The sequence below is a fragment of the Parambassis ranga genome, chromosome 18 (assembly GCF_900634625.1).
Source record: "Parambassis ranga chromosome 18, fParRan2.1, whole genome shotgun sequence".
NCBI lineage: Eukaryota > Metazoa > Chordata > Actinopteri > Ambassidae > Parambassis > Parambassis ranga.
In genome coordinates this window covers 5,503,938-5,528,988 of record NC_041038.1, presented here as the reverse complement: position 1 = coordinate 5,528,988, position 25,051 = coordinate 5,503,938, and the positions used below count along the sequence as shown (strand labels likewise).

The 25,051-nt window shown below is 41.8% G+C and overlaps 3 protein-coding genes and 5 non-coding genes across 9 annotated transcripts; 1 reads left to right on the top strand and 7 right to left on the bottom strand.

The window, feature by feature from the left end:
• Window positions 1–5: 5 nt before the first annotated feature.
• On the bottom strand, window positions 6–23,446 carry LOC114451257 (cilia- and flagella-associated protein 251). 2 transcript variants are annotated; one of them, XR_003672184.1, is made up of 4 exons: window positions 23,309–23,446; window positions 21,671–22,358; window positions 19,904–20,655; window positions 6–26 (listed from the first exon to the last, which is right to left on the bottom strand). XR_003672184.1 is itself a non-coding variant. In XM_028429848.1 (3 exons), the coding sequence occupies exons 2-3, from the start codon at window positions 22,319–22,321 to the stop codon at window positions 20,503–20,505; spliced, it is 804 nt and encodes a 267-aa protein (XP_028285649.1). In that variant the 5' UTR covers window positions 22,322–22,358; window positions 23,309–23,446; the 3' UTR covers window positions 19,461–20,502. The 2 variants fall into 2 exon arrangements, 1 of the variants encoding a protein (XP_028285649.1); XM_028429848.1 differs by lacking the exon at window positions 6–26 and having other exon boundaries at window positions 19,461–20,655.
• On the bottom strand, window positions 4,017–9,048 carry batf2 (basic leucine zipper ATF-like transcription factor 2). Its single transcript, XM_028429847.1, has 3 exons — window positions 8,615–9,048; window positions 7,888–8,007; window positions 4,017–6,334 (listed from the first exon to the last, which is right to left on the bottom strand). Exons 1-3 carry the CDS (start codon window positions 8,777–8,779, stop codon window positions 5,357–5,359), a joined length of 1,263 nt encoding a protein of 420 aa, XP_028285648.1. The 5' UTR covers window positions 8,780–9,048; the 3' UTR covers window positions 4,017–5,356.
• Window positions 12,074–14,421, top strand: arl2 (ADP-ribosylation factor-like 2). Its single transcript, XM_028429849.1, has 5 exons — window positions 12,074–12,968; window positions 13,253–13,363; window positions 13,674–13,836; window positions 13,987–14,067; window positions 14,153–14,421. The coding sequence occupies exons 1-5, from the start codon at window positions 12,904–12,906 to the stop codon at window positions 14,285–14,287; spliced, it is 555 nt and encodes a 184-aa protein (XP_028285650.1). The 5' UTR covers window positions 12,074–12,903; the 3' UTR covers window positions 14,288–14,421.
• On the bottom strand, window positions 15,296–15,365 carry LOC114451261 (small nucleolar RNA SNORD31). Its single transcript, XR_003672186.1, has one exon. It is a non-coding gene; the product is annotated as a small nucleolar RNA SNORD31 (small nucleolar RNA).
• LOC114451262 (small nucleolar RNA SNORD31) lies at window positions 15,863–15,931 on the bottom strand. Its single transcript, XR_003672187.1, has one exon. It is a non-coding gene; the product is annotated as a small nucleolar RNA SNORD31 (small nucleolar RNA).
• Window positions 16,102–16,228, bottom strand: LOC114451263 (small nucleolar RNA SNORD22). The gene has a single exon (XR_003672188.1). It is a non-coding gene; the product is annotated as a small nucleolar RNA SNORD22 (small nucleolar RNA).
• Window positions 16,433–16,501, bottom strand: LOC114451260 (small nucleolar RNA SNORD30). Its single transcript, XR_003672185.1, has one exon. It is a non-coding gene; the product is annotated as a small nucleolar RNA SNORD30 (small nucleolar RNA).
• LOC114451271 (small nucleolar RNA SNORD29) lies at window positions 16,675–16,739 on the bottom strand. Its single transcript, XR_003672195.1, has one exon. It is a non-coding gene; the product is annotated as a small nucleolar RNA SNORD29 (small nucleolar RNA).
• Window positions 23,447–25,051: the final 1,605 nt, after the last annotated feature.

Below are 25,051 nucleotides of genomic sequence, written 5' to 3'. Positions count from 1 at the left end.
GCGTCTCCTTACACACACACACACACCTCTGCTGCTGTATTGGCGTCACACTCAGACTAAGTCATCGGCCTAAATTTGGATATATATTTCTATATGTTATCACAGCTGAAGGAAAATCACAGTTTTCAAGCACCTCTTAAGCTCCTCCTGTTTATCCACATCAAAAACAAACAAACGTACTCCAAGCCAGTTTATAGCTTCTTGTCCTCCTTATCAATAAAATCAGTGATCGGTCCTGGCGGTGAATGATGATATCATAAAATCATCAATCTGGGCCCACCTCGGCTGCCGCATCACTGTTGTCCTTCTGGATCGTTTTTATTGGATCCTCTTTCGACCTGCTTATTATGATTTTCTCTCAGATTTTGATAACGTTGTTCTTATTGTGGTTTACACCCTTCCACGCAGCCTCCTCCTCCTCCTGATGCCGTCCTCCAACCGTATCTGGGCGGGGAAACAAACGGTGCCTCACCGCGCCGACATGTGCAGGTTCCTCCGTCAGCGGCCGATGCAGCGCCGAGCCCCGCAGCCCCCTTCCCGACCTCCGCGGTGAGAGGATAAGCAAATAGAAAAAAAAATCAAGCGAAGGAACGGTTCCTCGTAGGGGCAGCCAGGAGAGGAAGAAATGCTACAGGCCAGCGTTATACAATAGCACCCCGTCTATGTCTGTCAGACTGACGCGGTTTGCTTCTGTCCCCGTTCTCGGTTCCCGTTATCCGGTTGTCCTACAGCGCATCAGCGAGCTGCGTCAAGAAACGCTCAGTGAGAGAGAAAGAAACAAGAAGTGATCTGCCCTGACTTTCAAAATAAAACAACACATTCACTCAAAGCTGTGCTTCAAACGAACATGAAATAATAGATGGAATTCAGATCCAACAACTTCAGAGCAGAAACCAAACAACAAGAAAAAGTCTCAAGAAAACACATCAGTGAGGTGCCACGGTCAAGTGATAGTCTTTAGACTCACTCTTATTAAAGGAGAAAAGACTGACAAGAGGACACCTCACACTCTGTTCACCTGATCTGGGAGCACAGACTCCTCCATGACAAAGGAGGCGTTCGGTGGTGATGCTGACATTCTCAACACTAGGCCTATTTTTTTGGAAGGTCTAATGGTGACTTCTACAAAGCTGCTGCATTAAATTAAATTTGAAACCCTTATTAGTCCCACAATGGGGAAATTGCTTAAGGCAGCCCAAAAGGTAAAGTGTCTTGCCCAAGGACACAGAACAGTGACTAGGGAGGAGTTGGACAACCCTGCTATACCACTGAGCCACTGCTGCCCAAACACAAAGTAAAACATTTCCACAGCTAAAGCAAAAATATAAAAATGCAGGACTTCATGAAGAACACTAATTGTGATTACCAACATGCACAATGAACCTTTCCAATGACAACATTAAAAAAATCGCATTCAGGAGAAATCAATATTGCATGGTCCACTGTGGACAGGCATACTGACAGAGTTCCTTAGGCACTTAAAACCAGAAATATTTTTGTACCAGATGATCACAAGAACTGATCTCTGAAAAAATCCACAGTCTTAGTAACGTTTACAACATAAAACAGTGAATTCCTTGTGTTTAAAGTAAAGGCGTACGTGTTTTATTTTGAAAGCTATGACCGGATGTTGCGCTGTCTCCCTCTGACTGTCTTGACACTGGTTCTTCAGCCTAAAGGTGGTGCAAGGAGAGAGAGGAATGAGGCTCCTCACTGCGGATGACGCTATAGGATGGATTTATTTATTTATATGCTGTTATTTACGTAGCCTAGTCTCGCTTTTTTAAATCCGGTTAAATTTTAAACGGATGCGTCATTAGTGGGCCACCTCGCGCTCCTCTTCATCCCATCTTCAAAACATCTGGCTGCCGTTTCACCCCGTTATGAAACATTATCTCTCTCTCTCCAGCAGCGCATCGGTGTATCTGTCTGACTCCCCGCCTCCCCCATTCCTCCCCTCCCCTTCCCCCCATATGCCTTGCTTCCTATGAGGTGAGCGCCTGTGTGTGTTATTGTAGATGGCTTTGAGGATCAAGTCCAATCTATTGTTCTTCTCTCCAGTAAGCTTCTTCTTCTTCTTCTCTCTCTCTCTCTCTCTCTCACTCACACACACACACACACACACACACACACGTGGGCGCGCACTCAAAAGCGCAATTATCTACGCGTGTTCGTCATCTCCTTCTCAAAGTCACAGCTCAGCAGGCAGGCGGGCAGTGACTGTGTCTTGCCGGAATGTTTGCGCTGCCGGCCTTGAACCCAGATCACTGCCTTCCACCATAAACACTTTAATCATCTTATAGAGCCCATAGTAGAAGGCGAGCAGAATAGATGCTACATCTCTCTTCCTCCTCCACCTCCACCTCCTCCTCCTCCTCCTGTGTTGTGTCGCAGGTGAGCTCAGCCGGGTCCCTTCTGAGAAAAGCACCAGGGAGGGCGGGATGTCTAGTAAATGGTTGGCATAGCAGACACCAGATCAGCACTGCTGGTCTGACTCACATTAACCAGCCACTGCTAGGCTAGACTGTTCCGTCCACACAGTTTAACAACATTCACTGAATCCGCTGTGACATTAATGTTGAAATATTTGTATCAAACTGGCCACATTCGCATCTATAGTAACAAAAAGGTCTAAAGATGTATTTTAAATTATGCTAAATGCTAGCATGCATGCTAACAGTGACTAAAAGGTCTGCAGATGCCTTTAAAGGATTCTATTTGCTAACACAAGCGCTAACGATTATTAAATATAAAACAAAGAAAAAAAATAACACTTTTTGTTACAACATAAATGACAGTACTAAATATATGTTTAATATGCTACTGCTGCTAAGTCTTAGCTAACCTAACAGTAGCCTTCAGGCTAAACTACTAATATAGCTAAAACGTCAAAGTAGGCCTATGCCCTATAGGTTATTTAACACACTTTTAGAAAATTAAATTATGAACACTCTCTTAAGTGCATGAGTGTGTACACACATATACCTCAATGGCGTTGTCAAAGCAACAAAGTATACTTCTCACTCACAATGGTCACCATCTTGGCTGCATAGTGAAAATGAGGCACATTCAACAGACCTCCACCTGTCAACATGGCGCCCCAGCTGCTGCAGCTGTTGAAACAACAACACACCAAACAAAGTTTTACATCTACACAAAGTGATTATATTTTAGAGAAAGAACCAGTAAACTTTTCTATAATATTGCAGTCTGTATGAATTTTGTATTATAAAACATGGCCATTAGCATTAGCATGGTACATTAACCTATTAAAATCCCAAAAATATAATTAATATTTGATATGTATATTTCAGAGTGAAGTAGTTTTAAAAGTCTGAGTCATTTAAAGTGTGAAAAAATATGAATATATCATATTTTTACAGCAGTTTTTAAGGTGTGTACATTTTTTGTCCCGAGGGACAAATCTGTACGTTTTTTTAAGAATCACCTGAGGGTTAATTGTTGCTATCATAATTTTCACTGCTTAATTCAGGGCCAATGGAAAAAAAGGTTGTGACAGAATTCTGAGAATAAAGTCAGATTTCTGAGATTAAAGTTAGAATTCAGAGAATAAAGTCAGAATGATGTTGTAACTGTAACTCTTGCGTAAAGTAGCATACTAAATTCTATGTAAAGTAATGAATAGTATGTAACAATTATATTTTTAAATGTTACATACAATTCATCGATTAGTACGTAACATTTAAATTCTGTAATAAATGATGCACAGTAAAACAGTGAGAATTAGCTAGTTAAGTTAGTTGAGTAAGTTTTGTCTAGTTTATTATGCTGCTAGTCACAGTAAATAATAAATAAATAAGCTTTAATAGTAGTTTTTTTGCTGTTACACAGTATATCATATACTGCATGTTTTATTAGAATTATACTACATAAGAACAGGGTAGGTTTTAAGCAAAATATTTTATTTGTAATTAGCTTTTCTATTGCAAACACTGTTACAGGATAAATACATTATTTTGATATGATAAATACAAATAGTCCTCTTTTACACACACACACACACACCCCAAGCCGCACAATAAACTCACAGAATATGGAGTGGAGTACGTATCTGTCCTATATAGTTATAAATGCACTGTAGACTCATCTCCAAACACCAAACACCAAAATCATAAATTCAACAAAATCATTGTGCATAAACCTGTTGTCAGTTACAAGCAGAGGGATTCAAATGGAAAAAATAAATAATATCCCTAAATTGAACCCAACAAAGCATTCCTTATATTTTAAATATTGATTGATTGAAAAACTTTTATTTCTCACCACCATCAACCTAAAAGTTCTGCCTGACAACCCTGTCACCTCACCCTATGTTTACACGTGTTTTCCCTCCAACATGTGTACCACATGTAACAAGAACTTAATTTTCTAACATTATTGCAAGCTAACTCAGACATGTGGATCCAAATATTTACATGTGCCTGGTTTTGGTCATACTGTAGTTAAAAATTGAGTCTGGAGACTTTGATAGAGCTTTGTCTGCTATGTAACACTCCTGTGAATCCTAAGAGCATGATAAAGATGATGATAAACAGATAAAGCTGACATAGAACATGAACTGAAAAATTATAAAGCCCCAAAGCAGCGTGCAATTTACTGCTAGCATGTTTTCCTCCTGATCTGTCTTAATAGAGTCTTTTTAATAATCATTAACCATAACAGACCATCTGCACAGTGCACACCAAGAAGCTAGTTTGGAAAGTTCTGTAACCATCTGGGGTACAAGCTTTTTCAGAAGTATTCAATAGCTACAGATTATGCATGTCTCTTTTTATTTACATTTTTCAAATTAAAAAAAAAAGAATTTTTCATATGGTGAATCATGTTTTTTGGAACTAAGGGCGTTCACATTGCACAGATGGAAATTTCTCTTAATGACATTTCCATGAAGTTGTGAGGAACTGGGTACTCCACCCCACCTAAAATTACACACTAAGCTTGCAGAGTTTCACATTGTAATTAAGGAAGGAATGAGACCTAGAAGGGACTCTGCTTTATTCTAAAAATGTGGAAAATGTTCAGCGCTGGATTTCTGTCTCTGTCTAGCAGCAGTCTCTTTGGCACTACTTAAGGGACATTGTCAACTCAAATAAGCCTGTGAAATATCCCTGAAGGTATTCTGACCATTGAGCTTTGATTGGCTTTAATTAATTTAAAACAAAACTGTACAATAAAATATAGAGCCCCCCTCCCAAAAAAACATTCAAGATTTCTGTAAAGCAGTGATGCTTTGCTTTGTTTGCTGTCTTTGATTTGCTACTTTAGTTTAAAAGAGTGTCCAAAGTGACATTGAACTTGCCACCATATATAAAACTAAAATGAGTGTTCTGTAGTGCTACTGGTTATTGGTCCCACTTAGGATCCAGTCGTTGTTTTCCAAGAACTCAGAAAGAGAAATATCTTTTGAGTGATCCCCCACTGGGGGCAGTGGTGGTGGTGGAAACTGGCAAAGAGATCCCTCAAAGCTGCTGGAGGTATTATGAGAGACATTAAGGGGACTGGGGACAGTGAGCAGAGAAAGCAGTGATGAAGAGCCTTGTTGATTATAACTGGGCTTTGGGTCAAAAGAAGGGACAGAAGACAGCTGAGGTGACACTGAAAGTGACTGGAGAGGTGAAGGTAGAAACGCACATGGCGAGCTTGAAATGTTTCCACATTTGAACTGATAGGGAGGAGGCAGCTTCTTGTTCTTCAGACAATCTTCTGTGTTTTCTGCCTGCAAACAGGAGTAAGGAGACCCTGCGTTATGTGAAGCAGTTAGAAAAGGACGCTTCATGAAAAATGCATCCCTTGAAGCTGAGGAGGTTTCAGGGATGCTGTCCTGTGCACTTTGGAGCAGAGGTGTGGTGCAGTGGGCTGGGTTAGAAACATGGCTGGTATAGAAAGGCATGACATTTGTTGGTTTTGAGGTTCTTTCAGGTTCTTTGCTGAACAAAGAGTGAAGTTGTGTGCCACAAGACACTGAGTAGGGAAAATTCATTGAGCTGGATGAGGTGGCAAAGAGTTCAGCTGATGAGCCAGCATGTGAAGCTAATGCTACAGGTGAGAGTTTGGTCTTTTTAAGGCTTTGCAGATCCAAGGAGGTAGAAGGTGCAGGGAAAGCAGTCAATGAGGAGTTCATGGTCTGAGGAGATCTGGAGCGGGTTGGACAGGTGGACACCGACAGGGAGGAGGATGTGCTGGGTGTAGAGGCGTTCAGTGTGCAGTGAGGTTCATGGTGTTCTAGTGCAGTCGTGTAAAGATGGAGGTCTTTTTTCAATGCAGCAATCTCCTTGTGAAGTGCAGAGTTTGATTGCTCCAGGCTCTGGAGTTCCTGAGGACATGAGAGCAAAGGAAAGATAAAAGGGACAGTTATCAGCATATGAGGCCCAGAGGACGTCATAAATGACTAACAGTTAATATCAAGTTAAGTCAGGCATGTCTTTATAATCTCAGAGTGGCACTCATCGGCCATAAAAACAGATTAAAAGCACACATAAAAAGACAAACAATGAACACAGTCTCTTCCCACACACGTAATATCTCACCATGCCTATATTAAGACAACAGGGAGAGCTCCAATACTAATGACACTCTTTTTTAAGACTGCGCGAAGTAACAGAAAGAACAAGAAGGGTAGAGCGGAAGATGTGTGGCTGAAGCCAGAACCCCAAAGGAGAACTGAAATATGGCTGCATTAAAATACACCTGTGTTCTTTAGCTAATGCTTTGCAGTGCACTTATCCTCCATAGTAGCCATGGTCAACAAGGAATGGTGTTTCCCTTCAATAGTCCTATCCTTCTGCTTTTTTCTTCTGCTTTTTTTTTTTTTAATCAATGTCCCAAAGGTCAGTCAGAGTAAAGCAGCAGTGCTCACATGAGCTGACCATTTAAACCGTGAACTGCTGACATGTCTGTATGTTTTTATTTAAATAGGTTGAACTCATTTGTGGCAGCACAGACCCAAAGGACACCCACACACACAGCAGAACTGAAAGAGAAGAAGAGAGAGAAAGTGAAAGTCTGGACTATCTCTGAACACACACACCCTTCCACAAATTCGGTGTGCACACTTATCCAACCTGTTACAGCATGTAGGAGGAAAATAAAGCCAACTGTAACTAACCGATACTTGTGGGCTCAAAGTAATAAATTGCATTTGACAGGTTTATGAAAGGAAGATGTTGAATGTGTACTCAATAATAAGATTGTTAATATCGGGATGAAATAAATGAATTTTTCAGACTAGGCAGAAAGCGGACTTTAGTGAATGGTTATGGGCTATGCTGTGTTTTTTAAATATAAAGTAACATCAAGCTTCACCTTAGCATTAAGGCAGGTTTATATTTGATGCTCAAGATTTCATCACGCAGCAACTCTGAAGTTTTTCATTGGATGCAAATTTAGTATGTGACCCTCACTGCAGGATGAGTCATCAACCTTTTTAATCACTTTATCAGAAAGTGCTAAATGCTAAAATTACATTAGTCGTTTTTGAAAAATACTGCCATACAAGTGACTTGAGTTCATGGGGATTTTTAAGATAACACACACTTCAGGATGCCTATAGTGTGTGTGTGTGTGTGTGTGCGTGTGTGTGCAGCAATAGCTGTGGAATTTGCCCTCAAAAAAAAAGGGGAGGGGGGGGGTGGCAGGCAGGTATGAATGAAATAACAGTGTGCCTGTGTGCAGGGCAGAGAGAAAGGGGAGGGCTAGAGGGCAGGGTAAACTGCAGAGGGTAAAAGTCCTTCTCCTAAGGCAGAGTATTTACAAGAAACGACTGTGAGCATGCTGCCAATTACACAAGCTACTCAGAGGCAACAGAAAGTGACAGACTCACTGGGCCATAGCAAAAGGAAGCAAGAGTGTAAGAAATGAATGTTTAACCTCATGAAGCGCATCTGCTCTCTCTGTTTGCTTTTTGCGGCTCTTCCTTGCTGCGTTCCTGTTCTTCTCTCGTCTTTTCACCCCTCTGGGTCTCCTCTCTTTTCCCTCTTCTTCTCTCTCCTGCAGAAATACATATACATCACAATCATCTGGAATTAAACACACTGCATGCTGGGTCTGTGTGCGACATTTTGGTGAAACTAGGAGTGCATACTTCTCTGACATTCCCTACACACTGTGTGTGTGTGTCTCTGTGTGTGTTTTGTGGCAGATCAACCATTTTATTAATGTTGCATTATGTATTGGCTGCATAGCTCACAAAGTCATGAGACAAACCCATCACATGGGATGACTCAAAATAAAACAGGTCAATAAAGAAGTAAACAGACCTGGACTTCTTCATTTCTGTGTTTAACAAAAGTGTGACACTTTGGTGTCTTTGCCAATGATATGGTTGGTTCTATGTTGTGTATTTCTGGGACTATAATAAAGAAGCAATGTAAGATGTGTGACAAGAACCAAAAAGTTGAAAAAAAAATGTTATATCTTTCACTTGATTGTCACCAGACTCCTGATAAAACTTTAAGTCCTTTTAGCTGGCAGGAGATGCTGGTGTTGTACGAAGAAAGCTACACAAGGACCAAAGGACCAAGATTTTAGTATTTCTGATATGTGACCAAAGTGAACTGATGATGACCGACAAAGAGGAATAAGACAGGCTACTTACCGATCCTGCAGCCTGGCTGTGGCACTCCTCAGCTGACAGGGAGCTGGGGCTGCTGGGCTGGTACCCTGTGTCCATGAATAACAGGGGCATCTCTCCGTCTCCCTCCGCAGCAGACTGGCCCTTCTGGAGGTTGACCGTTTCTCCACCGGCAGGATGAACTGTCATTCAGCAGACGTGCAGCGCGTCCGCAGGTGAAACCGCTGCCATCCAGACCGCGGACGCACGACTAGCGCACCTGTGTGTGCAGCTTGGATTAATGCCTCGGGATAAACGAAAGTGAGTCCAGGCTATAGCGGTATGATAAAGCCTTCTTCACACAATGATGGTTGCTTGGTGACTTGTTGATGCAGCGACAGTGCGGCGCGGAGTGAGGCTCGCAGCCGGCTTGTCAGATGGGTTTGTATGAGCTGAGGTTTCTGATGATGCAACATGATGCTGCGGCTTCTTTCGGTTTCTCTTTATTTTAAACTGACCCGTTGCGGAGCAGAGAGGGGGCAGGGCTGCCTTCAAATACAGTTGGGAAATGTTTACACAGGGCTGGTTAATAATTCAAACTTATGAAGCAAAACTGTCTCACCGCAAGTTAGTGCACAAGGGTTCCCTTTTTCCATTGACACGTAAAAGCATCATTTTGAGCGGAAGAAAAAAAATTAGTCGGACAGGAAGAGGTTTAAGCGGCACACCATATTAGGAACTGAGTCGCTCTTCCTGCACGTGCAGGGAATTTCTGGAGGGTGTTTGCCAGGAAATTAATAACCGAGCCCCCAGACATCAGCCAACAGTCTCTCATGACTGACTCAGGAAGTGATGTAACTTTTAGGGAGACGGCTGACTTACGGTACGGCTTCTTTTCCTCTCAGCAAAGCAGAAAATAACCTTTACTCACAAGCTTTACACAGAAGTCCGCGCAATGTTTATGTTAAGGGCTGAGATACGGCAGAAGCTATTTATTTATTTTTTTTTTAATTTTAAACTTTTTAATAATGTAGAGAAGGTTGAAGCAAGGCGTCTGGACTTGTAGAGTTTTCTAGAAGACGTTTCGCTGCTCATCCAAGCAGCTTCATCAGTTCTAACTGTTTGGTGGGGAAACATGGTTTATATGTGGTTACAGACCTATGTGGGTGGGTCTGGGTAAAACTTAAAAAACTTAAAAAACAATAGCACTAAATGTTTCCATACTTACCTGTGATGTTCTGGCTGACTGGGCCAGGTGTGTCTAACGACTGGCTAACGACTATGAAACTGCCGGAGGGGGACTGGTTGACAGCCCTTTGTTCTTACTGTGAGTATGTGCAAACTTCCTGGGAATGGATGGAATCACTGCATTGTATGTGGTAGAAAGATGATGTCTGAGGCCACCACCTCTGTTAAGGGAAGGTTTTTCCAGCTTAACATAGATGGCTTCCTTGACTCCTCTTTCATACCACCTTTCCTCCCTGTCTAAAATGTGAACATTGTTGTCCTCAAAGGAGTGTCCTTTGTCTCTGAGGTGGAGGTGAACAGCTGAGTCTTGTCCTGAGGAGGTGGCTCTCCTGTGCTGAGCCATTCTTCTGTGGAGTGGTTGTTTAGTTTCTCCAATGTACAGATCAGAGCATTCCTCACTGCACTGGACTGCATATATCACATTGCTGTGTTTCTCCCTGGGAATCTTATCCTTCGGGTGAACCAGTCTCTGTCTCAGTGTTGTCATAGGTTTGAAATGGACCGGGATGTCATGGTTGTTGAAGATCCTGCGGAGTTTCTCTGATACTCCTGACACATATGGAATGGAGATGTTCTTTCTCCGCCTGGTGTTATCCTTCTTCTTGTTGTTGGGGGGTCTTGTTTTTGTGGCTTTGATGAGTGCCCACTTCGGGTAGCCACATGTTTGCCTTATCAGCAATAAGTAAAAAAAAAATATAAGTTGCTATATGGAAACAAATATGGCCTATAGTTTATAAGCAATATATAGCCTATATTCATATGAATTAGATTCTCAGTCATCCACGTCATGGAAAAAGAAACAGCTGGGTTTCCTTGTGTTTTTCTAAGGACTGCTGGGGAATTCCAAGATCCAAAATCTAGCCAAAGTCTAGAAGAAACAGCCTATTGTCAGGTGGATACCACCCACAGATGACCTGGAATTCCTAAGTATAGTCACTTCATTTATGCAGTTGGACATAAGGGACAATTAATGGACTGTGGGTGTACAGTATACAAAATTTGATTAAACATTTCAGTATGTGTCTATGGCAAGCCATTCATATCACATTTCCGCCATACTTTAAACGGCGTTCGCCAGTACTTTAAATTAGGGATGTCCCGATCCGATCACATGATCGGAATCGGACATTACCTCCCGATCAGGACTCGGATATATACTTATTAGGGCTCTCAAAGTTAACGCCGCCACAGCACACACACACACAGGCCTGTCGCGATAAACAATAAATCAATTAATTGCACGATAACTTTAAATGGGCTCGATGAGTTTTTCGGCCGCGTTAAATTACATTTGCATGCTGGTTTGTTTTCCTCTCTTTCTCTCTCTCTCCCTCTCGCTGCCAAAGAGGCTGGATGACAAAAGGCGTCACTCCGGTGCGTCGTAGCGTATAAAGTGTGCAAAGTCCGGCCGTCAGATTTAATATGGCCCGCGGCTTCTGTCTTAAAATGTGTCTGAACTCATTGTGTGACGTTTACGGGATGTTCTGAGCAGACCACGGTCAGCTCGCTGTCTGCGTCGCCACGGTGCGTCACAGTGCTGCAGGGCTTGGACGTTACAGCAACACAGAGAGCTGTGAAGCTGCACAACACCGGTTCAACACTTCGACACAATTCACCACAAGACTAAACATGCTCAGGAATACAACGTGCCATCAGAGAGAGTCCGCGTTGTATGAGTGAAGTTCTCTGCCTTCTCACTGGCGGCACCCAGTCTAGTTCTCTTGCCCAGTCCTCTGGTGCCATCTCTGCTATTTTATGTGTTTCTGTCTACATGGTGGCGTTTTTAAAATTCGCTGATGCGCATACACACACGCAAACGCGTGCGCACACAAACACATGTGCGCACAGGTGAGCCCACTCCCAGCAGCAGGTAGAGAGTGCGTGTTGTTCGACTCTCTGTTGCTCATGACGTGCTAGTTGGTTTGACTTAACTCCATTGACTATGCTAAGATAAGCCATGGTAATAGGCCTACCACTACTCATAATAATAATATTAATATCATTAATAATAACAATAATAATAATAATAATAGTGTTGATAATTGGGGGCCTTTCCAGTGTTAAATGTTCTTTAGAAATTGAAGTTTATTGATCTTTAAAGGGTGTACTTGCATTATATGTCGTTATCATTATGTTAGTTGACAATATTATCGCTTATTGCAATAATTTCTCTTGGCAATTAATCGCCAATCGTTATCGTGACAGGCCTACACACACACACACACACACACACACAGGTTTTGCCGCAATGAGTGCCTTTATAGAAAGTATCGGATCGGGACTCGGTATCGGCAGATACTCAAAATCAAATGACTCAGACTCGGACTCAAAGGCAAAAAAACCTGATCGGGACATCCCTACTTTAAATGGCGTTTTTTACGTCGTACGCCGCAGAAAACACCGTTTTCACATCGTATGGCGTTTTCCAAACAGCCATTCATAACGCCTTATGGCGTTTTCTAATATTCTAATGATCTCTGCCCCATAACTTGCAAAACGTGGTGTGTGTCCTTCAGGATAGTGTGTCAAATAACATGGAAATCAATCCAATCTGATTTAAAAAGTCAGTAAACATACGTTCTTTTCTCTGTGATTTAAGTGTGCAAGACAAGAAGAAGAAGTAAGAAGAAAGGTGAACAAATGCTATTGTAAACAAAATTCAGTTTATTTCTTTCATGAAACATGATGGCTGTGCATTATCCAGGCTTATATATACAGTCTTCTATGATCCAGACCGAAGCGATCCTTTTTGGCACAGGAGATCTTATAACTGACACATGGGGACGCTGTGCCAAAAGCCACACATGTGCAGCAGCAGCTGCAACCCAGCCACACCTTAAACCCCGTCCGACCAATTAGATAGCTTCTAGAATCTTCAACAACCAATCCACATTCTTCGATTGCTCGTCAAACCAATCAGTGTTTAGAGAGGGCGGGATTAGCATTATAGCGTCTTCCTGTTCAATTGTAATGCTGCTTCTGAAGGCAAAACATCTTCGATACAAAACCTTAATTCTTTAAATCTATAATCTAATCTAAATCTATAAATATTTTCTTCAATCGGATCTGCATAGGATAGCGCTGTGATGGGTTTGCTTACAATTTTAAAGAAAATGAAACAAAAGGAGCGCGAGATGAGGCTGTTGATGCTGTATCCTTTCTCTGAGCTAACGATTTGCTAGCTTAGCTGGAAACAAAGTTGCATTCATTTATTTACCCTAGTTCAGCTTTAGTCAATGAAAACCACGAGCAGAAATGTATGTGTGTGTACATTTGATAATACAGGGTAAGGCAAGTTGTTGTGGATGTTGCTTTGTGCTGCGTCACGGCGTTAGCATTTATAGCTAGCCATCTTAACAGGTAAACAACACGTAAACTCTCAGTATAACAGTAAAGGTGCGTGAGGTGTGTATGGCTTTAACCTGTAGTGTGCAGAGGTCTGGACAACGCAGGGAAGACGACCATCCTAAAGAAGTTTAATGGAGAAGATGTCAGCACCATCTCTCCAACACTGGGCTTCAACATCAAGACGCTGGATCACAGAGGGTAATGATAAGCACACGCGAAGAAAAAGTTCTTCTTCTATCTTACATAACTGTGCGTTCCCGGAATAAATGTAAACAACACAGCTGCATTATTTTAGTAGCTGTACATTTGGTGATTATTCTATATAGTAGTAGGTATAAGTAGAAATAATTGTGAAATAAAATAAGTGCATGTTGTAGTCCAACCCCACATTATCAACAGCTCAAACAAAACATGGTAATTGTCTGAAGTTGTCCATCAGATTTCTTTTCTATATCCATGCTGGGATTCTGCACGCCTACCCATACCTCACATTCCTCCTGTTTTCTAGGTTTAAACTGAATATTTGGGACGTGGGTGGTCAGAAGTCACTGCGCTCCTACTGGAGGAACTACTTCGAGAGCACAGACGGGCTGGTGTGGGTGGTGGACAGCGCAGACAGACTCAGACTGGAGGACTGCAAGCAGGAACTCAGTGCACTGCTGCTGGAGGAGGTACACACAAATAAAAACACACTAGTTAGTGATGAGCAAGCATATGTGTGTGACAATAGTTGGTTGCAGAAGCCTGTAGATCATAATGATACCTTAAAATATCTCCTGGCTATGTGTGCATAACATGCTCTGTTTTTTTTCCTCCTGCAGAGGTTAGCTGGTGCAACACTGCTGGTTTTTGCCAACAAACAGGACTTACCAGGAGCCTTGTCCAAAGAGGCAATACGAGAGGTGAGGTCTGCTTCTATAGGGTGACTGCTCACTGTGCTTCAGTGATACACTGTATAAAACAGATGCTGTCTCTGTTATCCTGCAGGCTCTGGCCCTGGATGAGATCAAGAGTCATCACTGGTGTATTATTGGCTGTAGTGCGGTAACAGGAGAGAACTTGTTAACTGGAGTTGACTGGCTTCTAGACGACATCGCTGCAAGGATCTTCACCTCAGACTGAATGTGCTTAGCCTGGTTTCATATGTATACTTTAAAGCACTGGCTCAAGGACATTACCGACTTGTTTCTACTTTAGTCATGTCCAAAAGATGGTACCACCTCAATTTTTTTTGTATAAAAACAATACAAAAATCATCCGTTTGTGGCCTGGTTTTATTTTCGGGCAAATAACATGCTTTTGTAACCATGCCATTATTCATTTAGCAAAAATAAATCTACATGTTGGCAATGCCAAGCCTGCAAAACAAGCCCAAACCATCGACCCTCCACTACAGTGCCTCCCACTGGATATGAGGAGTTTCTGCTGAAATGCTGTGTGGTTTTCACCAGACATGAGTAACAGAAAAGTAGGACGTTGTTCCACAAATGTTTTTTTCCCCCCCAGATGCAGTTCTTAAACCTGCCAAGTTTTCTAGACAGAAAGGGCAGTCTGACATGACTTACAAATCATCTAATTGTTCAGTCAACACTAAACATGCTCAGTGAAACCTGTAGGCTCTTAGGTGTAGCTACTTTTGTTTCTCTGAGCATTGAATAGACCAACCTTGTGGTGAATAAGCTCAAATGGTTTAAAATGTTTTTGCAGCGACCCATGCCTTGGTCTTTACCTCTGACCACTGTTGACCACCTGAACGCTCCAGAACATCTGCATCTTTGCTTTTCAGCAAAAGCTTGAAATTCTCTTAAAGCATGACATTTCATGCCTGTGTTTAGTTTTTTGCCAAAGGGAATCTCACCAAAAATAATTTAGCTCAGTGCTTCTGGTCAAAACAGTTTGCATCCTTAACCTTTTCGAAAATACAATTCCAGGTTTCATTATTGAAAAACTATTCAAACAACTCAATGACAAATTGTTTTATTCAACATTGCACCATTTTTGTAACATCTTTGTAGGTTTTCAGTCTTCACTGGGGAATCCAGGTTCTGTCTAGTCTGCAAAGAAAAGGCCACATGTTACAAATGAATGGCAGAAATCTTGACACTGGAAGACACTGAAGCTTTTAAGCCTGTTATCAGAGGATACCAATCAGTCATGAATCTTCAGACTGGGGCGGTAAAAGAAACTCATCACTTCTGACTTTCCCTCAGATCTAAAAGCAGTTACATGCACAGGATGAAAGTCATGTTAACTCACCTGCATGGAAGGAACCCAGGAGCAGCATACCTGAAGCCACCAAACACACAGAAAAAAACATTAAGTTTGAGACCACTCTTCCACTTCATAGATAGAATATTCTGACATTGCATCTGGGATGTGATCAGTGCCAATTTTCAGTCATAACTTTGTTCAGGTCTGATTCCATCAGAACTCCAGCAGGTCACCTTACACCTGTGAATGTGGCAGGGTTCTCAGTGCCATACTGGGTCAACAGGAGAGGCAGAACACTGAACAAGTGTGGTAGGGACTGACTTGCTGCCTAAGTCATCATCTCAACATTCCCAGCAGGATTATTACAGTGCTATCTTACCTGTAGCAGCCCCGAGTATGGACAATTGCCTCAGACAAGAAACCTACAGGTAGCAAAGAGACTGTTAGCTACTATCAAAACTTGATTTGTGAATTACAGTGAACATTATGATCAGAGGGGTACCAATCAGTCATGAATTCTCAGACTGGGGCGGTAATAGAAAATCATCATGTCTGTTTAAATGCTGTAATGGTGCCAGTGGAGACATTTCTAGTGGGACTGGGACTTACCTTTGCCAACTCATGTCTGGACCATAGTTCCACAGGCAGCTCAGTCTTTAGGGGGGAGAGAAAAAAAGTTACCTTCACATTAAAATCACTGGTTGAGAGCTGAAAATTGTCTCGTTTCCGCTCAGACTGTTGGTAACCCCAACGGGCCATCCCCTTGTTACCAAGGCAACACCAGTGGGTTCACCTTTTCAGGTTCTGGCATTGACACAAGGTGTAAGACATGTGCAGGTGTCATCATGAAGGAAACCTAACCACCTCATGATTTTGAACATTGGCCTAAGCGTGTTGTACATCAGTGCTTACATGATCCAACAGATTATGGAGACTCACCATGAGAAACTGGGAAAGATAACGGCATCCTCCTGGTTCAAAACTCAGGTACCTGTAAGAGGAAAAACAAGGTCAGATAGAAAAGGGACAAGGTCTCATTTACATGTGGACCATCACTGATGTCAGATATTTAATTTCTCAACAGCAGTTCAGACGAACGAGATTCCAGATTATCTCATCATTTTCAGCAGGTCAGAATAAAGGCTAGTATCTAGAAAATGTTTTACCTTCAGTCAATAGCTGCAGTCAAATCATTCCTTCAGTCCAAGAATCATCTGATGAAGACAACCATGTAACCATTATACACTGATGATGGGGTGCAGCTATAAGTGTTCAATTCTTTCAGTGGAACTAATGCAGTTGCTCAGATGTTCGTGTCGTTTCACAGTGATTCAAAGTGAGCTAAGTATCATCATCATTGACACAGCATTAAAATAAACACGTTCTTTAAAATAAAGCAAAGTATTCTTACCACAGGACCTTCGGCATGCTTTGACCCAAGTATTCTTTCAGCACATACTGCAAGAGAAATTAGCACTTTAGTAAGGGACAAAAACCACCGAGTGATTTGTAGAGTTGCCCGTTTGATCAGGGCTTTGGTGACAAACTGCCATGTGACATTAGTCGTCCAGTTGGTTAATGGGTATTACCCCATTTCATCCTTTCAAATCGTCAGAAATACCTCACCATGGTATAACTATACCAAACAGACAGGGCAGGCATTTCTGTGATCACATTTATCACTCCACAAAACTCGACACTTACATGTTAATGAGGCACTGCTCTCCTGAACCTTTTCTGGGACGTCCACCTAGCAGGGGAAAGACAAATTACTCACATGTAGTGCAAATACATGTTTAGATTGCTTAACTGAGGGTAATCAGATTAAAAAGGTGACATCACTTTTATCAGGCATATGCTTGTCTTTATTAATTCATCACATCCATACCCATCCCTGAAACCATCTTGGTGTAAATAGTCTGCAACCTACCATAGTCCATTAAAAGGCACTCCATGGAGCCATGAGGACAAGGCAGACCTAAGACAAAAATCATCTGGTTAGCTTTAAAAGTGAAATGCATAAACATTTGATATCTGAAGGGCTGGTCAGAACAAAACTTTCATCACAAAAGTCAGGCATATGCTTGTCAGTGATAAAATCATCAGTTGGAGCCATTGTGGAGTTATACTTCTAGCCTTGTTTCTTACCTGCCAATGATCTTCAGTGATGAGACTTGTGCATCTTTAGAGATGACCAAACATCTGTTGAAAAACAGTAAGATTAGAACCAAACAGAAATGCCCTTTGTAACCAGGAACTAAATTAGTTTGAGCCCATATGCTACTCAGAATCTGGTAAAGTATTTTCTTCAAAGGCTGATTCGGTAAGAGAGAGTTCAGTGATTCATCACTGCAGCACCCTGAGCTCCTGAAGAGCTAGGAACAGTGAAGTTGCAGCAAACCTACTTAAGTTAAAAAAAAAGTATTACCTTAAGTAGGAAGTATCATCCCATCGGCCACACCTAAAAACAAATTAAGCATTTAATAAAATTTTAAAGATAATACTTATGTGCTCTCTCTGTGCCACCTTCATGCTACTCAGAGTTTAAGAGGTTAAGTTTCCACAAGAGATTAATTCAGTGAGAGAGTTCAAGTGAGACATCACTGTAACATGAGGCTCCACACATGTCATGCTATTTCAATGACATCAAAATGCTTAACAATAATGCAAGAGGCATCTTAAAGGGTGATTACCTGTGCAATAGGTGTTGCAATCATTTGCCATCTATAAAACAAGATTCAAAAAGAATAGCATTAGCATACAATAGCTAGCAGATAAAACCCATGTGCTACCACGTGACCACCCCATGCACGTTAAGAGCACGAGAGCGCAATAATGTTGCAAAAGCGTCTCACATCAGAATAATAAAGTGCAATCACAGTCATTCAGTACAGGTCTGTGAAAATTATCATCACTGAGAGACACTGTTAGCAACCGCGCTAAAGCAATGGCAGCTACTTCCTGGCTGTATAGAATACGAAAAAGACTTGAGCTCTAAAATCTTAATACAACGTACAAACTTTAAAAAACGTGTTTATCTTCGTGTTAGTAAGAACTATTTTATGAAAGAAGTGTTTCTTGATAGTGGATGGTTGTGGATTAGAGTTAGCTCTGCCCAGTGCTGCACCAACACAGCACCCAGAAGCTGCTAGGTGAATCAATATTTTAGCTTATAAATGCATACATAAAACAACAGACGCGGGCGCAGGACACTGCATTCTCGCGTTTATATAACATAGCCTCTAAAAAACTAGAAAGCAATCTGCAAATGAATGAATAAAAGCAAATAAGCAGGCATACATCCTTACCTCCATCAGAGCAGAGAAGGAAATGGAAGAGGAAGACGGTGCAGCTGGTTTTTATGTCCGGCTGCAGGACTCCTCCCACCGTCAAACGTTCCTCCGGACTCTCACTGTTCTTTCACCTGCATTTGAATTTAAATGTTTATACTTTACAAACGATGTGTATGTCACAGTTGATTTCGCTATTAGTACGACAAGGACTTTGTGACTTTGTGTATATGAAATATTAGAGGAACGTGTAAAGAGTTATTTTTTAAACGTCATTTCCGTTAAGAACAAGCAATACTTCTCCCCTCCAGGAGAGGGCAGAAACGATTCTAAAACGTGCCATACTCAGGCAAAAACAATCTTAGACGTTTTCTTGAACAAAAGGTAGGTAAAATAATCAATGTTTCCGTCTGTGATCAAGTTAGTCATTCTCTTCTTTATGAAGTAGCCTAACAAATACATAAAAAGTAAGGAGCTGATCAGCGCCCGCTTAACTGCACAGACCTGCATAACTCATCTCTACTGAGCTATCACACTCGACTTTTTGCCTCAACAGCATATAGGGGAAGGGAAATAAGGAGCTAAAACAAAACTACACCTCAGCTATATTTTTATGGCTGAACTGACAATCAAACTGAACTTTGAAGTATTGTGACTTGAGAGATATTTGGTATATTGGGTCATAGTTGGCACTATCTGCCTCCTATATACTCCAATTTAGGTAACTGGTGTTTTACAACTAATTTCATTTCAATAGCAGTTTTACTATAAAAAAGAAATACGTTAACCCCAAACAGTGAAATATAAATGTTTATTATTATCTCAGACAAAGATATTTCCTGTTATGGTTCATGACTCTGCAAATACATATTAATACATTTTGAAGACTTCACTTCCTCCAAACGATGCAGGTTAGTGTTCAGAATGTGCATAACAGGAAACAGCATGTTTATTGCAAAGCTTCATTTTACAAAAATCTATAATTAATAAATACACTTTAATTTAGGCTGTAGTTGTCATTTGAAATCAGTAAAAAAAAACACAACACACACCAACAGTCACACAATGAATAGGCCTATAATTTCACACACACACACACACACACACACTGCTCTGTCCCTTCAGGTTTTATAACCCTCACCAGGACACACACAGGGATCTCATGAGGAAGACTAACACCTCTTGAGTGAAACAGTTACAGTTAAAAGCTGTGATTTCTCCGTAAAAATGAGTACACACACATCACAATAACATAAATACTGACTGATTTGGCAGGATTAGTGTGTGTGGTGTCTCCACTCTCATTAATCTCAGCTGATTACTGATTAGCTGCCAGCTAATCATAAAGGCACTGATAATCAGACAGAAACATGAATAATTATAGAACAAAAGTCCACTAATCGTCATCGCTACTGGCTTGAAATAGTCCACTCCTTTAGGTTACACATCATCACTTTAATTGTTTCATAATGCTGACCTAAAGGAGATTATTTGCACTATAAGCTCTTAATAGTGGATCCGTTTGAAAGGTGTTTCTACTCTACAGAGTAAAATCTGGAAGCTGCTGAACTCAGCCTCACAAAGGACGCTCAGTCCAGTCTCATAGACGTCAATGTAAAGTCAGCAGCTCTGCTTCCATTAGGAGAATACCTGCAGTCTGAGTGCAAACTAATGTGCACCACAATGTGATGAGACGTTCTATTGAGTAATTAAGACTCCCTTACTACCAGTGTAATTAATGCAACATGGTGATTGTCCATCACTGTTTAACTGCAGGATAAAAACTTATTTTTACTGTATTAAATATATATATATAAAAGGTTGAATCCACTACTTCTACTGAAACTCAGCTAACACGGAGTTGTGCTGATGCTTCTTCTTCCACGAAGGTGATGATGGAGAGGATGATGATGTTACAGGTGTGAGCGTGACACTGTAAAGGTTGGTGATGAAGGTCTCCCAGCCGCGGCGAAAAGCTCGGTCCAAGGCCTGATGGGAAGAATCAAGACATAATCAGACTGTCTATTTGTTTTCAGCAGACATTTTCCTATTCGATATAACACTCCATTTATTTTGAACACTATGCTTCCTCGTAAATAGTGGTTCACATTTTGCCTGCATCTTCCTGTGTGCTGGACTTTGTGGTCTACTCAGGTTACATTCACTGGAAACTTCACTTCCATGTTATTTGTAAGTGAACAAACAGGCTTTGGTCTCTGTAGATGGTGTAGACTTACATGGTAATTCCCATGAAATGACAGATATGTAAAATGAGGTAGTGCTCAGGTGTATTTATTATGTAAAGTAGCTTAAAAAAACTGCACCCAGCCTGTTGCCATAGTAACTAGTGCCATTTTGGGATAATCAAATGGCAGCAAGCATAACAAAGAGGTGTATGTTAAAGTTGTGCAGTGTCTGTGGTGAGGTTGGATCTCAGAGGAGGTCAGGCTCAGAGGTCTGAGAGCTGATTAACAGCCGTGGAATGTTTTTACGGTGTGGGTTTAGTGGGCGGGTCAGCGCTGCCTCACTTCGTTCCACTGATCACAGGACATGATATGGGAAGCTCAGGAATGTCGCCTCTGCGAGTGTTTTAGTGGAAGCAGAAAATCTTTATCACTTGTGAATCAGGTGACGTTCAGGACATTTTGTTTCTCCTGCTAAAATCCTGTGAGTGAAACCTGTTCCACACACTTTTTTTTCATGTCATTAAAAGTGACGTAAAGGAAAATCCTGTCAGCGGCGACTAGTGACACGCACCAATGGCTGCTGTACCTTGACCCCAGAGGCAGTCTGTTATTAAGGTGATAGTTTCCATGGTGATTAATAACCCTGCATGCATTACGTGAAGGATGTAGAGGGAGAACTTTGTGCCTCTGCTCTACAAACTCTGATCATGTGGTTATGTAACCTTCAGGGGATTAATGTGTAACCAGGTGGGATGACGACGAATACGCAATTTTTTTAAATATGTGAGAAATAGAAAGCGGCTACTTTTTCCCCTCACCTTGCGATAATTCTTCACTGTGTTCCTCTTCACCATCTTCAGTTCTTCTTCCTGCTCCCTCTTCATCCGCCTCCCTTCCTCTCCCTCGTCTTCCTCCCTTCCTCTCTTCTTGTCTCGGATCAGGACTTGATCATCTGCTTCTTCTCGAACCGGGAAGTGAACAAGCACTGGCTCCCTCCCTCTGCCCACCTTCTCCTGATCTTCCTCCATCTCTTTCAGTTTCTCAACCTCGATCATCACTTTGGTGTCTTCCAGGTCAGGGGTACTCAGGCCCAGGCTCGGCCTCTCGTCTCTGACTTGCTCCTCCTCAGCTCTCCCCTCTTTCTGCTTTCTCCTGGAGCTTCTTCTCCACCTGCTGCTGCGGCGGCTGGGTTTCCTGCGCAGAAGAGTCTCGTCATCATCCTCCATCATCCCCTCGGAGAAGTCAAAGGCCTCAGATTCTTCTTTCTCATCTCCTAAAGAATTGTGCACCACAGTTTGGGAGGGGGTGCTCACTAGTTCTATGTTGCCTTCTTCCACTTCTATACTGATCACCTTTTCCCCCTCGGGTTCATCGAGACGCCCATAGAAGCCACTGGCTTTGTCCAGAAACTTCGGAGCCCGGATGGAGCTTCGGACTGAGCTCTTCCTGGAGTTCTTGCCAATGGTCATCTTTTCGTGCTCTTGTTGCCTGTGGTGCACTTTACCCCTGTGAGAAAGGGGGGGGGGAGATTAGAGATTAATGCTGTTATATAAGTCTGCCCTCATCCTCAGATGAGAGAGCTCCCAGAGAAATCACAAGAATCAAGATCAGATAGAGGTGAAAGGTGACAGTGGAAAATAATTCCTGTACAATGTGTGACTTTCTGCACATGTAATCAGTGTGGATCTGCTGATATGCACTGTACAAGACATGCAAGCATCACAAGATGTTTATGGAGAGAGAGACAAAAAACATCTCATCTTTGTGGTCACACCGTTTTGCATCCATAGTGTACTTTTACTTGACTCTGTGTGTGTGTGTGTGCACTGAAGGTCAGAGTCAGTGTTATCAGTGCCGTGATAATGACTGTATGTCAAAACTAAAGACGCAGTGTCCCAGCGACTGAAGTCAAACACTGACGTGCACACACACAGAGTCAGACTTTGACACTGACCTAACCTTCTCTATCCTGACCGACAGCCAAAACCAGCGACTTCAGATTGTGGTTATCAGTGCCAATGTCAAATGTCAATGTAAAAGGGATAAAATGGAGATTTTACACTACACATCAGCAGCAGCCATCAAGGACAAACACGCCAGAAACAGTGATTAAACCTCCTGTTATATAAGAAGCACTTTAACACGGTACTTAATAAGCACTTCAGACAGTGAGAGATGAAAAGTTCAACATGTCTGTGTGCCATGAACGCTACAATCAGCAGCATTAGCTTAGCATCTTGTCTAGGCATATGTAATCTGTAAAAGCAACAAGTAGATGGAAGCATGACCCACGTATAGTTAGTGTTTCACTCTCTTTTTATTTTTGCTATTTGTATTTCTAAAAGAAGCTTCTAGTGATGTTTTCTCTTTAAGTTACAATTTTAAGTTTATTGTTGTTACATAATGTGTTTAAACACAGTGTAAGAACAGGTAAAAGATGTTAGAAAAAGTCTTACCTGATGTCTTGTTGCTGCCCCTCTCCCTCTGTGTCTATGAGTGACCGAGAGCTGAGTGAATGACAGAGAGCTGGGAGCTCAGCATACTCGCCCTAAACACACAACGTCACACACACCAACCCTGCCCAAACCTGCACGTCTGTCGTCACCAAAGCAAATACACACATGCAGGAAAGCACTCTCACTATCAAAGACTCTTGTGCCTACATCACTTTTTTTCTTCTTCACAAACACACACCTTCTCTTGACATCTTTAAATACACAGATATAAAGCTTTGCATTTTTTTTTTGCATACAGATGCTCACACATGCTAATCTGTCAGCAGCCATCAAATATTAACTTGCAGTGCCCAACCTTAACCTGAAAAGCTAATCATCACGATGTCTTATGAATGGCATACCTCTGCTCAGTATCCTTTTGTTTGACCTCAACACTGAGCCGTATTCAGGCGGACCACCTGTAGACAGTTATTGGGGGGGGCTTGTGTTCATGGATTATGTTGAAATTCGATTAATCCCATTAAATATGTTTAAATCCAGAATTAAAAACTTAGTGAATAGATTTCTTTTGATGTCGCTGTTTTAATCTGGGTAAAAACCACTGCCAGATTTTAATCATTTATGCTTACACTAATTGAAAATCTAAAAGATGACATATTAGTGCTTATTCTACCCTGGCCTATTAAAATCACTGAAAAGGGTGATTTGTCTGTTATGTCTGTCCAACCCTTCTAACTGATAAGCAGGTATCCTGGAGTGGAAAGTATGTGTGTGTATACAGATAAATGAATGAGCCTGGTCACCGAGTGTTGTCTTTGTGTTTGGACGGTAAACACTGTGTCTGGGTGGGAGCCGTTTAGCTGTGAATGTGTGTTGGGTAATTACCTTTCTGTTGTTCTGAGGGCAGGATGTACAGTGCTTACACACCTTCTTGTACATGCATACACATGCATACTGTGTGACAACAGGACTGTGTTACAGATATTAAAGACACCAGACTGTACAGGTGTATGTATGTCTTGAGTGAATCACTGCGGATCAAAGATGGCGTACATGTCGCCCTGTGACTTCAGCTCCTCTTACTCACCTACCAGGGCTGTTGTGTCTTACAGGCCTGAATGTGCGTGTGGCATCGACTCCCACCTCCGCACGCTCCATACATAGTCAGGAAGCGATGTCTTCCCTGCAGGGAGGGCGTAATGAGCCGTCAGTCACACGGGCCTGTAAAAACCTCAGCTGGGCTGCGGGTAATTACCGATGACGGGGCTGGACGCTGGGAGCAGGTTGCAATGGTCACTGTCAGGCAGAGACAAGTTAGTGCTTGTTCAGTTAGATGATGAGATGATGATGATGATGTGGTGCAGTTAGACTAGAGGTGATAAAAATCACAGACAAAGCAGAGTCAGACAGAGAACAGATGTGCTGCTGGCTTGGTTTCATATAAAGCAAACTATAAGGACTTTTTTTAAGTCAGCAATTTGTAAACAAGCTAGTGTCAGAACTCTTGTTCTAAAGGAACTCTTAACAAAAACAGAAGTAGCACAGTTACATTTAAATGAGCTTATAATCACCTGTAACTACACAAGCTTAGAATCAAATGAGTAGGGCCCACAGGGAACACCATATTGTGCTACCAGGTTTTCTATGGTAGCCCTGGGTGGACAAATGTGTACACTCACCAGACGGGAAGCAGCAAACTCATTCTGCTATTTTCTCCTTGGTTTTACCTGCCGACAGTTAAAT